Source organism: Mustela nigripes, chromosome 3, assembly GCF_022355385.1.
Source record: "Mustela nigripes isolate SB6536 chromosome 3, MUSNIG.SB6536, whole genome shotgun sequence".
Taxonomy (NCBI): domain Eukaryota; kingdom Metazoa; phylum Chordata; class Mammalia; order Carnivora; family Mustelidae; genus Mustela; species Mustela nigripes.
Window position 1 is genome coordinate 55,176,970 of NC_081559.1, and position 16,461 is coordinate 55,193,430.

A 16,461-nucleotide genomic window follows, 5' to 3' on the forward strand; every position below is an offset into this window, starting at 1 on the left:
GATCATGACCTGAGCAGAGGCTTTAACCCACTGAGCCACCCAGGTGCCCCTCCTATTTTCCTTTTATGTGGAGCAGTTTTAAATCATATGCTAATTATTGGTGCATGATAACATTGTAGGGCCTCTGGATTCTGTTGTCTCCTATTAGGGCTCTGAGTTTGGTTGCAGCAGATAAGTATATTACTGACAGATGCTTTTGATCCTGTCAAGACTGGTTTTGTTCTTCTAGGATGGGTCTGTTTCAGGTTTGTTTTACTCCTAGTGTATTTTTCTACTCTGTGGCATAGTTCTTTGTGGAGACTAAATCCTGGAGTGGTCCCTGAGGTTTGCTCTCTGACTGGGCTGGAGGTCCAACATCACATGGCATAAGTTCATCTCTGTCCTCCAACAGCTACTGCACCAACCTGTACGTGTATCATGGACATGTACAGTCCAGCACTCAACTAAAAACTTGTGAGTAACCCTCCTGTAGGCCCAGTGAATCTCCTCTGCATTGTTCCCTCCTCCCCGGTATCCTGCCCCACAAATCAGAACCACTTTGGTATCCCCAGATTCTAGTCTCTCCCCATCAGTTCATTAAGTCCATTGCTTTATTTCATGGACTCAACTTCCTACGTTATGATTCAAAAAAATGCCCTCAAGCAGAAAGCCAGGGAATATGGGGCTACTGTGACGATTCCCTTCTCTCAAGGATTAAAATTCTTGTGTTACCCATTCTCCAGGACCTAAAAAACGGTTCCTTCCTACATTTAGTGGAAGGGCAAAGTGCAGTACCAGTTACTCTATCATGGCTGAAAACAGAAGTCTTGTCTTAGGTGGGGTATTTTTGTCGTCTTTTTGTTTTTTAATTTTTTTTATGTTAAGTTAGCCAGCATATAGTAGTACATCATTAGTTTTTGCTGTAGTGTTCAACAATTCATTAGTTGCATATAATACCCAGTGCTCATTATCGCACGTGCTGGGCTTAGGTTTTAATGATGCAAAGCCTGCCATCCAGCCAGCCCATGAATTGATAGCAGTCTTTTCAGGGTAAATTTCTGCTGAAAACCAGGGTTGGAATTGATGTCAGCCAAGCCTAATTGCCCATCTCCAGCTGGAGCCCACCTTTTGTATTGTCTGGCCCTCATACTACCCAAGGATACCAGGAAATCTTGACCACGTCTATGCCATTTAACGAGGAAAAAAATGTGTATTCATTTAATGACTGAGTCATCAAGGAAAGATGAAGTCACACTCCTTGCACTCTGTTAATAGTTACAGCATAGTTTTACATAATAGGCTTTAGACAGATTTTGACCAGAAATAGTTAACAGTGCATAAAAGGGAATTTATTTATAATAGCAAATGACCCTATTTAGAATAGTTCCTTTTTAAGGGCTGATGAATATTAATAAAACACCCATCAATATTATTTCAAAGTATATAAAATATTTTAATATACATCATCACAATTTAATCATCACAGCCAACCTAAGAGGGAGGTAGAGATGATAGTTTTATTGTTCCTGTTACACAGGTAAGGAAAGTAATACTCCAAATAATTGAGTAGTTTTTAAAATTACAAAGTAAATAAAAGACCTGGAACTTGAACATGGGCAGTCTAACTCCAAATTCTTTGTTTTTTTCTGCTGTGTTAGCCTGCCTCTCTTGGCATTTGTGCTATTCTTCTTGTTTATTAATGATATTCTCACCCAGTCTGTCCCCCAAACCAGAAATCTCCATTTCACCCTTGGCTTCACTTTTATGAAAATTATTTGGCTGCTGTGCAAAGAGTAGATGGCTAGGGGGGTTGTTGTTTGAAGCAGAGAGAGCATATAGAAGATGGTTAGATGGGCCAGACAAGATGGAGAGAATGGGTGGGTTGGGTTTATATGAAATATTACAGAGATAGTCAACAAAGCTTGCTGATAGGTTGGATAAGAAGGATTTAGGAAAGAGAGAAGTCAAGGATGGCTCTATTTTGTTTTGAGCAAATAGTGGATAGTCTTCTTGTCACCAGTATTTTCTGATTCTATTACATTCTCTACTTGGCCACCAGAGTTATCTTCCTTCTAAATGTGACCTTATAAATGTTGCCTTGTCTCACTCTTCTGCCTCAAAACCTCTGCCTTCTGTTCCTTATGTGAAGGGGAAACATATGGACTACCTGGGTTTCACACACTCCGGTCACTTAATTACTAATCCCAGTTCCTTGTCTCTATTAAATGTTATTTATAGTGCCTACCTCATGGGGCAAGTCAAGGTAAATGAGGTAATGCATATAAAGTTTATGCCATTAATAAATAATACCATCAATAAATAATCAAGACTAAACTTTTTCGTTGGGCACATAAGACTCTATATGAAACAAATGCTTGTATCTTTCTAGCGCCTGCTATGGCACCTGCAACATAGAAAGGATGCACTGTTCATTTGAATGGGTATGTCTTTTTGTGCAGGGGTAGATTACCCCTTTGCAGTGGACAAGCAAGTGAATGCATGGAGCCTTCCCAGACTAAGAAGACTCTAGTCCTTTATAAACTGCACAATAGAAGTATCACTAGGTTGCTAATTTAAAGGTTTAACGTTTATTCAGCATCCATTTTTTGGTAATAGTTCATTCTGTAGTCAAAGGCTGCAAATTTGTTGTTTTGTGAACCATTTCTAAGAAGTTGGTCTTCATACGATATAAGCATATATTCGTATTTAACAAGGATCCCAAACAGTGAGCCAGTCCGTTGACATCGGAAAATTCTAACAATGTGATGTTACCTGAAAAGGCAGAGTTTAAGAGTATATGAGCTTAGTATGATTGTATACTCATTATACAAGAAGTTGGGATAGCATAGGGGTTGCTAACACAAACTCTGAAAGCAGATTGCTCTACTGTTGACAAGCTGAGTTACTTAAGACAAGTTACTTAGCCTCTCTGTCCCAACCTCCATATCTAAGTGGTTACAATAAGAATCTATGAATTAATACACATAAAGTGCCCAGAATAAGTACTCATGAACTAAGTGCTATTTAATTATTGAAAAATTATTGAAAATTAATTAATTTAAAATTATTGAAATTTTCAATTCAAAAATTATTTCAATTAAATATTTCAATAAAAATAATTCAGTTATTCAGAAATTAATTATTGAAAAAAGTTCTGTAGACCCATATGCACATTTGCACATATGATAGAAAGGAAAAAAAAAAAAAAGACCAGGAGGAAATGTTAACAGTATTTTTTTTCTGGGTATAGAATTATTGATTAAATTTTTTAAATAATTTTCTATGTTTCTATCTTATAATCAAGAGCAACCATAAATTCTAAGTTTCTAAAGAACCCTCGGGTGCGGGGCGCCTGGGTGGCTCAGTGGGTTAAGCCTCTGCCTTCGGCTCAGGTCCTGATCTTAGGGTCCTGGGATCGAGTCCTGCATCGGGCTCTCTGCTCAGCAGGGAGCCTGCTTCCCGTCTCCCCACTGCCTGCCTCTCTACTTGTGATCTCTCTCTCTCTCCGTCAAATAAACAAAATCAAAAGTCTTTAAAAAAAAAATAATAAATAAAAACCCTTGGGTGCAGTTATTTGCAGATTCCAGGCTGACACCAGATCTGCCCTGTTCCCGCCAGCCTTTCTCTCTCTGCTCAGGCATGACTTCTCACCTGACTAAAATGCTCCTGTTCGCCTGAGCCTTGCACCAGCAAATTTCTGACACAGGAAGAAAGGCATAAAATTAGAATCGCAGAGGAAAAGGAGAATGGAGAAGTTTTTCATATTAAGAACTTCCTTTGTTCTCTTGAATCTCTTTCTGCGCATCCGTTTATCGTGATTTCTTTAAGATCAGAAGCATCTGGGCCTCTGCACATGTTGATCGGGGAGGGGGGTTACTTATACTTCTCCTATTTTAGGAGTCCTGTAACTTCCAGTTCTGGCCTCAGCCAAGCTTTTTTCTCCTGACAAGTGCTTCCTCGAGTGCCTCGTTAAGGCATGGTCCTTCCTTTTTTGAAGCCTTGTTTTTCTCGCACAGGGAGTTTGCGTGGCGTGACCCCGAGTTGCCCGAAGTCATCCACATGCTGCAGCATCAGTTCCCGTCAGTGCAGGCGAACGCGGCCGCCTACCTGCAGCACCTGTGCTTCGGCGACAACAAAGTGAAAATGGAGGTACAGCCCCCAGCGCCAGGCAGGCCCCCCTTCCGTGGAGCAGTCCCATGCTTGTGTGCTTTAGAAATTACCAGATGCAGTTCCGAGGCCCTTTCAAAGGGATATTTTGGTATCAGCTACCCTGTTACTTCTTAGCCATGCACTGCAGTATTTCTCAGGAGAAACCAGGATGAGTATACTATACTCTTGGAGTGCTGTTATCATTTTCAAATCGTGTGTCCACCATTAGCTTATTTATAAAACATAAAGCAAAAATCAACTTAACCTGCATTTTTAGAGTAGTTTCTACTAAATGAAAATTATGTATGAAACTAGTGAGCTTATGTACTTGACGAGGTTCTGGTCAAGATCTGTTCCAACATACAATTAAGTCATTACAGAGAATTTATAACCATTACTAATACTGACCCTATGTGCATATTTTATTTGAGATTTTAAAGTTTTTTGGCATTTATAGAAGAAATACAGTGAGTCATTGGTTATCAACTAGTGTCCTATGACATACAGATTCTTTCAACATCTTAGCATTTTCCCCCTGCACTGGCATATGGAACCTAAGTGTTTTTCAGCAACCTACTGTGTAAAACAACATGCCAGTTACTGAGCTAAAGGTGGATAAAGGAAATAGAGCCCAGAAATATTTATGTAATGTACTAATTGACAAAATGAAAGATTAGAGAGAGTAGTCTAGAGAAACAGTTGTGTAAACCAAGAGACTTCAGTCAAAAATCCTTTCCTAGGGACGCCTGGGTGGCTCAGTTGGTTAAGCAGCTGCCTTCGGCTCAGGTCATGATCCCAGCGTCCTGGGATCGAGTCCCACATCGGGCTCCTTGCTCCGCAGGGAGCCTGCTTCTCCCTCTGACTCTGCCTTCCACTCTGTCTGCCTGTGCTCGCTCTCACTCTCTCTCTCTTACAAATAAATAAATAAAATCTTAAAAAAAAAAAAAAATCCTTTCCTATATATTACCTCAGTTCCTACTCAACAGCTTTGTTATGTTTGTGTATTGCTCATTTCCCTCAGAAGTATATGCATAATCCCTCCGTGTGTTTAGGAGGTTGGAGTAAGATTGTGCTAGCTACACCTATTTCTCCCTTCCTTTTTTTAAGCCAAACCCAGAAAAACAGCTCCATCTTGGAGAGTGTCCTTAATGTTTATAAAAGATGTGTTACTTAGAATGAAAAGCAGCCTTTTGAAATGATCTGGAGTTGTCCATTTCCTGTAATCCTTCCATAACAGACTTTGTTTGATCACTGATTAATCATATGTCACTTAGGCCTGGTACCTAATATTTTTCATTCTAGGTGTGTAAGTTAGGGGGAATCAAGCATCTGGTTGACCTTTTGGACCACAGAGTTTTGGAAGTTCAGAAGAATGCTTGTGGTGCCCTCCGAAACCTTGTTTTTGGCAAGTCTACAGATGAAAATAAAATAGCAATGAAGAATGTTGGTGGGATACCTGCTTTGTTGCGACTGTTGAGAAAATCTATTGATGCAGAAGTAAGGGAGCTTGTTACAGGTGGGTGAACAATGTGATCTTGTCCTGGAGGAAATGTTGCAAACCGTCTAGACAACTATGGTAGCACTGGGAGGGAGTTGGGGATTCTCAGTAGGAGATGATTGGAGGTGATTATAGGGCATGGCATGGCCGGTTGGGGCCTTTAAGTGCATTCTTCCAGCAGACCCATGGTGCGGGATTGATTTGAAGTAGATGCACCTGACGTCTGGGAGTCCTGTAGCCTGGAGGTAATCCTTGAACTGCATTGGTGATAGAAAGAAGGGGTGGCCAGTTGAAGAGGGAACAGTGAGAGGGGCCAGTTGAAGAGGGAACAGTGCCCTCACCGTGAGGGCATGGTGGTCCAGTGTGGGGAATGAGAGAACAGGAGGAAGTGAGTGAAGCTTTGTCTTAAGAGACTGGAGTGTTGCAGCACTGTCAGCTGGACTCAAAGGTTCTTGAGGTCCAGACGAAAGAACAGTTGTACAGCAAGGCAAATTAATGGCAGCATTATCTATAATAGAGAGTTAGGGGGAAATGCTGAGTATTCACTGATAGGAAAATTGCTCAATAAAGAGCAGCGCATTCACAGCAAAACTACAGACAAGGGTTAAAACATGCATTCGAGCTATCTGTGGCAACATAGATAAACACCCAGAAACACTGGCAGAATGATATACACAGCATAATACTATTGGTGTAAAGTCTCTAATATGCAGGTTGAGTCTATACGTTAATTTTTGGTATATACACGTGCATTACAGTTAAAATTTTTCATTGGAAGGACAGAAGCTAGGTTAAGGATAGTAGCTGCCTCTAGGGGTTGCAGGTAGAGAAAAATGGGGTTGAGGGGTATCATCCAGCTCTGTTTCTTTAAAAGGAAAAACCTGAAACAAATAAGACAAAATATTATTTAACAAAACTAGATAGTAGTTACCTGGGTGTTTTATATTTGCTATGCTATCGTTCATGCTCGAGATACTTAATTTAAAATTTTCTAAGAACGTTTTTTTAAAAAATGAATCCCATTCTCCACTTGCTTCCACTATGAAGTTAGAGCTGTAGGTTCTGTCAGATGTAACTCAGTAACACTTGGAAGGTAGCAAACCATCATGAATCTAATATTTAAAGGGAATCACCTTTCTTACAAGGTATTGTAATGTTGAAAATATAGTACCCTGTACTCCAAATAATATTGGTATGGAATTTACATAATAAAAGTAGAATACACTTTATGTATAATCCTAAACTCTGGAATGAACTGCCTGCCTTAATGTAGTTTGAATATTACTGTTTCAACACATCTAAATTGCATATTGATTTATTGGTATGTTTCCTTTTTCAAATGTTTTGGATGCATCAAACCCTCTCACACCAAGAAATAAATTATTTATACTTAAATGTATATGTGTATAAAATGAAAATTAAGACAAACTAAATAGAACTAAGGGAAAAGGAAGAATATAGATATAACCATTCTAGAAGTCAATACAATCACTGTGATTCTGCCCCAAAATTAGCATTAAGTTCTCTGTTAGGGAGGTTTAGAGGAGACGGCATGTTTGAAGCATATGAGTGCTTTCTTCTCCATCACTGCTACCTTCCTGGGAATTGTCTAGATACTTTCTCCCTGTAATACCTGGGCAGCCAGTGAGTCGGCAGACTGACCTGTGTGGGCTCCCTGCAAGATCAGTGGTGATCCGCGGATATCCTGATGTTCAAAGCACAGCTTCTACTCAGATTTGGTTCTCTTTTGATTAACTAGTCATGATAAATATACAGGGTTTTTTCTCTTCTGTCATAATTTGTCACAGGAGGAATAAGTCTTTGCTGGATTTTTGTTTCTCAGGCTTTATCCTTGGGTGAAATGGTTACAGTACCTGTCCTGAGCCAAGCTCAAGGAATTTGTAGGATTTAGTGATAAACAAGAAGCAAGTACATGAAAGTTTGGTGATTTCTTTTTCATTTGAGAGTAAATCCGATTTATTTGAAGTAGAGAGCCAGACTTTACTACTAAGAGCTTTTAGGTACTAATTCACCTGGCGCGTACTCCAGCTCTAAGTGCTACTTTAGGCTTCCCTCCATGTTCCACTATTTCTGTGTGGGTGTAGTATTAGCTGCTGAGAACACAAGATGTTTTCATACATGGGCCCTAGCCTTGAAAGGAGGATATGAGTGTTTATTAATTCAAAAAGGTCTATTTCGCCAGTAGATTATATTGCTTTCAATGTAAAACTAGCAACAACCTCTGATTTTTTTTTTTTAAACAACTGCCAGTTGGCTTTAGGCTTTAAGAAATATTTTTTGTCCATACTTGTAGGAGAGGGAAAATTAGGAATTGCCTTTAAACTCTGTACTTTTACTCCTCATAATTTATACTGATAGAAGAGCTGATTGCTTACAAAAGATTCTCTTCAAAAGTTGTCTTTGCTTTGGAATGGGAGTGGTCAGTTTGTGAACACTTGACTCAGTTGACTTATATAAAGGAGTTGGACCAGAGGACTTCAGAAGTGAATCTCCAGCTCCAAAATGCTAAATATCAGCCTGAGTTTGATTTGTATATAAACATTATCCAGCTAATATGAAACTACAAAGTCATAATATAAATCTAGCTGGTTATGTGTGTGTCTGTTGCATGCGTGCATGTATTTATAGACCAAGATTTATGAAGACAAGAAAAATTATATGTTCATATTTTCCAGTTCCAGAATTTAGTGGTACCATCTTTAAATGCTGTTCAGCAATTTTTTTAAAAATAAGTAGTCCCTGAAGTGTTTGAAAGCATGACAATATCAAGACACCCTTGCACTCTTTCACTAACTCTTTCCTCAACTGAAATACTCCTAAGCCATCTTTGAACCATAGAATCACAGGATTGGAGGGGACCTCAAAATAAATTCTGTCCCTTCAGCTATCCAATGCATGTATCCCTTGTACAGCTTCCAAGTAGAGTAGCCACCCATGATGTGCTTGGGCCCACAGGGACAGAGAACCCATGGCTCTGTGGGGTTAAGACTGTGTGGCATGTTATCCAAAGAGCAACAAGAAGACATTAAGTATGGCTTGAGAAGGCAAGAAAGATAGGCCCTCAGGAGCTCATTTGAGCTAGGAACAGCCCTAGCAGAGAAGACCAGTAGGCCCTAAATCCAGCATCCCAGATCTCTCCTAACCTGGAGAGTGTGTCCCACTCCAGACCATTCTCATTAAAACATGTCTGCTCCAAACATGGGCAGTTGGGTGCTATGTGACCACATCACTCGGCAGGCCATATGAGCTGCCCATCTACTGTGAAATCCTCTTTGAAAACAGAACGTTATTCTTCCAAACTTCAATGTTTTGCAGTGTTTCCACAAATCACTCTGGCCCTGGCCAGCCTTGCACAATGCTTGCCCTTTGCAGGTGTGGTGTAGGAGTTCCTTAGTGGGGATTATAGTCAGTTTAAGATCGTGCATTGTTAAAGCACAATGAACTGCTATATGTTCAAAATACTGTGTTTTCTGAAAAAAAAAATACCATCCCCTTTGAAATTATTTTATTCTTAGTAGTAAGTAATTCCACCTAGTTATTAATCCAAAGACATATTTTTTCTGGTCCCCTTTGTTTCAGTTTGGCATTTTAATGTACATAAATAAAAAATTTTAGCTGTTGTTTTAAAAAGATGCCTCTCCTTTGCTTGGAATATAATAAATGCCCAGCACCTGCATTTTGGACCACATCTTTATTGCAAGGAAAAATGCTTTTGCCAAGGTGTATTTTCTCAAGACAGTAGGGCTGTCATTGTTAATTAAAATGGTCCTCTAATAATGTAACAGGATTCTTGTGTTTTCTTAATTGTGTTGAACATTTTCCAGGCTGAAACCTGATGAGCTTTTTTTTAGTAATTGCTAATTTATATGGGTGCTTGGAGTGGGTCTTTTGGTTTGGGGTTTTTTTAATACATATATAATCACAAAGACACTTTTTGCCTTTATTGTGCTTAAACTTGAAAGCTACATGAAGTATGGTTGTTCCCAGTCGGGTTATAAAATGAATGTCTTCTAGGCCACACACTATGGGTGGAAAGTGGGAACATCTTGTCACTAGGAAAGATATGTGGAACTCATTTGCTCAAGATAATTAAATAGTGTTTCTAAGCCAGGAAATATGAGTTTCGAGTTATTGAGCATCCTGAAAGCATCATTTTTTAGAAGCTATCAAAACTGATAGTGCACAGAATCCAGAGGCCTACGTTTTAACATACCAGATGTCCTAAAACTACTACACTTCTATTATCCCTATTAACACTAGTGTTAAATATCAAAAAGTAGCCTTTGTTCTTGAATAATATTTGAGTTTGTTTAAATGACTGCTATATTCACATTCTTTCCAATTTAGCAAGTGATTATTCATCCATATGGCTAAGTAAAATATTTCCACACTGTTTATTTAAAAATTTTTGGATGCTAGCCGTGGATTTCAGACACTATGCAGAACATGAAATTAGGTTTACTCCCTCACCGATCATTAGCACCATGTTTCTAATTAGGTAATAAATTAAGAGGAAAATGATAGCCCTGCACTAAGGAAGGGTAGATGGGCCAGTCTAAAGTTGAGCAAACAGTAGGATGTTCTATAAAGAGCAGGAGCTTAGTGGACAAGCATTCAGCCATTTGGACTGTTAAGTGCCATTACGGGATGAAATAATTTACTAAACATGTCCCCTTGGTCTAATTATTATGCCTTCAAAAAAGTCATTTCTTCTTTGGTACAGAGAGGAGTTAGCCTATTTCTCTCTTGCTTTTCGTGGACCACTAGAGCCATCAGGTGTTAGTTACATGGGGAATTTCCAGAAATCTAGCTATACCTCTTCCCAATTCCCAGCCAACGTCAATGGGATCCTTAACTACTTGCCCCACTTTATAAAACAGGAAAAACAGAATTCTGTGCTTTCTTATTTACTGAACATTTCAGACCATAAAAATTGGTAATAAGAAATAAAATGACAAAGAAGTTTAATTGGTAACAAGACAAAATGGTGTCTTATAAATGGGACAACTTCTAATGCAGAGTCACAAAACTTTGAACTGGAAAGGGTCTTTAAAAAATCTTCTATTCTTCCCCCCTATATTGCAGATGAGAAACTGGGGTCCAGAATGATTGAGTCGTGGCTGGGTTCTTGACATGTAGGCCGGAGCACGTCCTTCCCTGCCTCTTCCTCTGCCTCCTCCCTGTCCCTTCCCTGAGCCACTGAAAAGTGCTGAGCAGGGGCAGAATCTGGGGGTGTGCCAGCCCATTTTCAAGTGTCATCTCCCTTAACTCTTTCAAATTACCACCAAAAAGGAAAGAAAAAACACCTTTTACTTTCTGAATTTCGCCCGAGAATGTAGAGAAATGTGTTTGAATTTGGCCACTAGCACGGTCACATCAAACCAGTAGGTATAATCAGAAAGTGTCAGGTTGCTTAGAAAACATGAAATGTGATTTAGTCTTGTGAGTATTTCAAGATTTATAGTATGACAGATTTAAGTATGAAATGATTCAACCTTGTAAGTAGAATATGACCTTCTATTTTATGTGTAGGCTTCTAAATGCCAAGGAAAATGAGGCAGTCAAGTGGGGGGTCTCGGGGTCCCTATAGACCCCAGGTGGGGGCGCCTGGGTGGCTCAGTGGGTTAAGCCGCTGACTTCGGCTCAGGTCATGATCTCAGGGTCCTGGGATCGAGTCCCGAATCGGGCTCTCTGCTCAGCAGGGAGCCTGCTTCCCTCTCTCTCTGCCTGCCTCTCTGTGTACTTGTCATCTCTCTCTGTCAAATAAATAAATAAAATCTTAAAAAAAAAAAATACTTACAGACCCCAGGTGGTCAGCTGTTGCTCAAAACAGAATTTCTAAGTACAAGAAAGGCCCCACAGTGACACACTCCCTCGGGAGATCAGACCGTCAGTATATCTGAGAAGGATGAAGGCATATGACAAAAATCTAAAAAGAAGATACCCAAGAGCCGCCAGCCCAGGTCTCTCGAGTACTTCACAGTTTCTGAGTCTGTAGAACTTCTCATGGCTTAGTACTGGAGGTACATTTGCCTCTAGGCTTCTGCTGGCACCAGACAGCTAGGTCAGCGATTCCGTACCCACGAAGAAGCACATTCCTGGAACCCTTCAAAGTTAGCTATGGAACACGTAACTTCAGTGACCTTTTCTCAGGCACATCTCTAGGACAGTAAATGACCTAATTCTGTGCCAGAGGCTGAAGTAACCTGAAGAACAATCAGGGTGGCCAGGTCGCTGCCCTCCCTGCCACCTTGGCATCACTGTGATTCTCTTGGGAGTATTTGCCCGTGTGTGACCCCATTAGCTTTTACAAACTCCCCCGAATGAAAGAGCCATCTTGTACATCCCTTACGGGCGTTTATATCCCTTACAGTCAGCAGTTCTGAATTGCTGATTTATTTTCAGCAGAAATGCCTTTCTAGGGTCTGGAGGACTCCATACTTACATTATGTAGTTAATCCTCTCAACCCACCCATGAAGTTGCAAAATAACCTGAAATAAAAGAAGAGTATGTTAAAATGTAAATGTGAGTCTATAAACGGATCTCTAGAAATTGACAGATCTTTTAAAAGATGCTGTGATACACCTTTGTACCTGAAAAATCACAGAAACGCAGTCTAACCCTTCTGTTCTTTAAAGATTCTAAAGATCTATCACTCGTGCCCTTCAGCAGGGGAAAACTTAAAACAGCAGGAGCAATCTCCTTCAAATTAAATATGTAGGCTAGAGCCCCACTGTGTGCAGCCTCTGCAGCTAGCCCAGGCCATGGCTCCCCACTGCCCCCTCCAGGGAAGACTCCTTCCGCATCACCTAAGCGCCTTCTCACTCCTGCTGCTGAGACCAGATGTGGTGACCACTATGCTCAGAGCTGGGCCCAAGGGAACTTGTCCGTGCCTGACAGGGAGTATGCCGTAGCTGTGTGCGGGGAACCGCAGGGAACACGCAGGCGACCAAGGCCAGGCCTCTCTGTGGGACCCAGCCGTCGTGGCAGCTGTGTCAGCCTGCAGGGAGGACAGCAAGCAGCCTAGCCTGGCAGCGGGGCAGGAAGAAGGAAGCCATGAGAATCCATGACGGCATGTTCCACCAGGAGTCACTGCACACACTTCAACCAACCTCTGCTGAGATGGGAGCATCGGGGGAAGCCTGGGAGTGATTAGACACCACCAGGAGTGTTGTGTCCTCAGCATTTGGCCAGAGAAAGAAAGACTTTTCTATGATTAAAGACAGTACTTCTGTTCACTCTCATAATAATTGCTTTCCCATTATTTCAGTTCCATTTGTTTCATAATTTGTTCACAGCATTCCAGTCCTGGTGGAAAGCTTGAGTGATTTGCCTGAAGCCACAAATGGTAGGCGTTTTTCACTGTAGTGATCTCTTCCTGCTACCCCTCGATTTCCTCCTTCCCGTTACAGTTCCAGATCCTCACACAGATGCCAAGCTGGGGCTCAGCTTGCAGGCTACCCTCACCTTGCATCAGGCTCCACACTGTCAGCACAAGCATTCACCCTTCCTCTTTGCCTTCCCGTCTCATCCTCATCACATTCCCCCTAAACTCCTTCCTGGAACATAGGCTCTCCCCCTCCTGGTCCATGAGCACCCCCATCACCCCTGGGATCAAACCTGTCCCTCCCTTCTACACCTCTCCACTTTGCTGTTCATGTCTGCAGCCCCTGTCCTTCCCTTCTAGGCCAGCCCAAGCCTCACAGCTCCCCAACTCCTGCCCCTCCCCCAAGGCTGCAGCCCACCTGGAAGGGTTTCCCCCAACCCCAGTGCTTCTCCCTGACCTTGGCCCTTCACACTGCAGCTCAGGTGTGGTGGTGCCCACTCCTACCAGACAGGTTCCTACATTCAGAACATCCAGGGAGATGCAGCATGCTTGGAGTGACTGAGTTTGGGGATGAGATTGACTTGTTTCCTCCCAGCTCTGGGACCCCAGGCAAATCACCCCTGCCAGTACCAGCTCTCCCAGTGATAAGCCCAATATCTGTTGCTTGGCATGACGATGGGTGTGGAGTGCCTAGCACAGATGACATGCGAGCTGTGCTTGTTGCTCCTCCGGCTCTTGCATGCTTTGTGATGGCTACTCTGGGCTGTAACTGCTTGTGGCAAGGCCTCTGAGAGCAGGGGACTCACCTACAGGTCTCCCTTAGATGTTGGCATGAAGTGAACAAGTATCTCTCCCAGCACTTCCCAATAGACATATAATGTAGGGCACATGTAATTCTGAACTTCCTAGTAGCCACATGAAAAAGGAAGAGGAACAGGTATTATTTACTTTAAAAATGTAGTTTATTTGACCCAATTCTTCTAAAATAATTTATAAGCCATATAAAATTATTAATATGAGGTTTTACATGCATCTCTTTCATACAAGTCTTCATGCTCCACTATGTAGATGTTTCTAGCCTGTCTCAATTTGGACTAGCCACATCTGGCCCATAGTTCCTCCGTATGGCGACACAGATCTATACCATGCTTGGGTATTAGTAACATGCATGTGAAAGGCCTGAGCTGCACAGCCTTCATGGGCAGGGATATAAGAGGCCATACTGGGACCAGATGTAGTAGCCATAGAATCTTGACATTACTGTCTTCCCAACAGAAAGCCTCAGAGGTTGATTTAAAACAACAACAACAACAAAACAAAACCATAAGGGGTTAGGAGAGAGCTTCAGGAGCAGCTTCAGTGAGCAGAAGTGGGAGAGCTGTATTTGCTAGATCATGAGTGTTTCAGCAAAAGATTGTCTAGGGGCATAATAACGGAAGCACATGCTCAGAACAGGCAGCGGCCCTAGCTTCAGAAGCCCACATTCCTGCCTTGTTATCCACAGACTGAGTTTGCAAGATGCACACACACTTGGACCTTCATATGCAATCTGAAGCCTTGAGGTTTTATATTTTCACTGTTAGCCTAATATTTGTATCCCGACTTAACCAAGAGTATTTGCAGGGTGGGTATCCCAACACCATTGTGTTCCAAGGCTCACACAGAGATGGCGGGGCGGGGATTGGGGGGGCGGTGGCAGGGGCTGAGCGCGTATATCAGAGCTGAAGCAGAGACATGAGAGTGACCTGTCATGACGCTCACTCTGTCAGAATAGTGGGACCGCATCCTCTGTTCTCTGATCTAATACTCTCCTCCCCACTAAGGCTTGGGTAGTTCTCTTTACCTCATGGACATCTTGTGAAAGAGCAGGACTGACAGAATAAGGCTTTCTCATGGAAGAAAATGCAGGAACATGTCCGGAAGTACACTAGTTCTTTTGGCCCTTTTTTTTTTCTTTTTTCTTTTTTTTTTCTTTTTTTTTGGGGGGGGGAAGCTTTTTATAATTAGGAAACTGGACACGAATTGAATGTTATGTAAAAATTCATGCTTTTAGATTTCTTTCATAACAGAAAGCAGTTGTATAAGCTGTTACATATTTCTGCTACCAGAGAAATAATATTTTCCAAATATTGTTCGGTTGGTTTTTAATGTCCATTAAGAAACACATTTTTCAAATAGGGCTATTACTTTAGTTAATCAGTAAGATCAGTTTCTAATTTGACTATAAAATTATCAATTAGTTGTTAGAATAGCTATAAAGCTATTTTTAAATACAAGCTCTTTCAAAATTCTGCAGTGTAGGATTTATGTGAAGTAGTATTTTAACTACTTTATTCATTCTTTGTGGGGGAAATGAACTTTCATCTTTCATGGGAGTGTTTCATTGCAATTATTGGTTACTCATAATTGCATGTACTTTTTCCTGCGGTGGAGAAGAAACAGCTTTTTCTAGAATAATATGCATGAAATGCTCTAATATTTTCTGATTTAGTTTATATGTGTATATTTTTAGTCCTCACAACAAATAGCTAATTGCCTTAAATTAAATAAAAACCTCAAGCTTCCTAAACCAAATTATAGATTATTTGTAACTTTCTCTTTAGAAACCGGGGGATAATGGAGTATGCTGCAAAATATTTTTGAAACAAACTTTGCATAAGGATGTAGCCGCTGGAGGTTTATCATGTTACTAAGGACACTAATCCTATGGCTCTCTGTTTTCTCAACAGTCTCGCCACATCTGGGAGTTGGTGCATTTACAGTTCATTACTTACTGCTCTAGCAACATTCTTCCTGACCCATTAAATGAAGGCCTAGACAGACTAAGTGGGGAGAACATTGTTTTATTACTACTGTAGTGAGGTAGAGTATACACAGGTATTATTAGCTGGTCATAAGAATGGTGCTTTTTACTTCGAATAGATCAGCCAAATTAATCATTCCATAGCTAAAGCTTTTAAGTTTAATTGAACCTTCTTCATCTAATATTGGTTGATCAGAACTGGTTATTTAGGCTTTCCATAATCTTGTTTTTGAAATAGAAGGTGGGGAAGAGAAAAATCAATGTCTCTGATATTTGAAGTGGCTGGTTTAAATCCACACCCAGTGCTGTAGCTCTTTGTGTTACATGGTGAAGTGCAGGATTAGAGGGATAATGTAACTCAGTGCAAATCATCACGCTGCCTTGGTATGGGTCCTCTGAATGCTGCGGACTTAGCAAAAATAGAATCATTCCCTTTTTTGTGGTCAAGAATAATTTTGAACATTTTTTGAGGTTACAGAAAGCCTGTAGTAGACTTTTATACAGTAAACTGGCTTTACAATCAGTAAGTCATCTCACCTGACCAAAGATAACACAGTTACCTTGTGTACCGAAGGGTTACATATTTCCAGACAATTTAACATTTTATAATTGGGCAACACCAATCTTTTTTCTTTATTGCACTTTTGAGGGGTTAGGATTCTGGCCTGCTACTGTGTAACTCT

General features: G+C 41.0%; 1 protein-coding gene across 1 annotated transcript in view; it reads left to right on the plus strand.

The window, feature by feature from the left end:
* Nucleotides 1-16,461, plus strand: part of PKP4 (plakophilin 4) — a 246,470-nt gene that overhangs the window by 201,658 nt on the left and 28,351 nt on the right. Inside the window, exons 10-11 of the mRNA XM_059394005.1 lie at nt 4,000-4,128; nt 5,431-5,644. Coding sequence (XP_059249988.1) covers nt 4,000-4,128; nt 5,431-5,644 — 343 coding nt within the window. The remainder of the gene's footprint in view (nt 1-3,999; nt 4,129-5,430; nt 5,645-16,461) is intronic.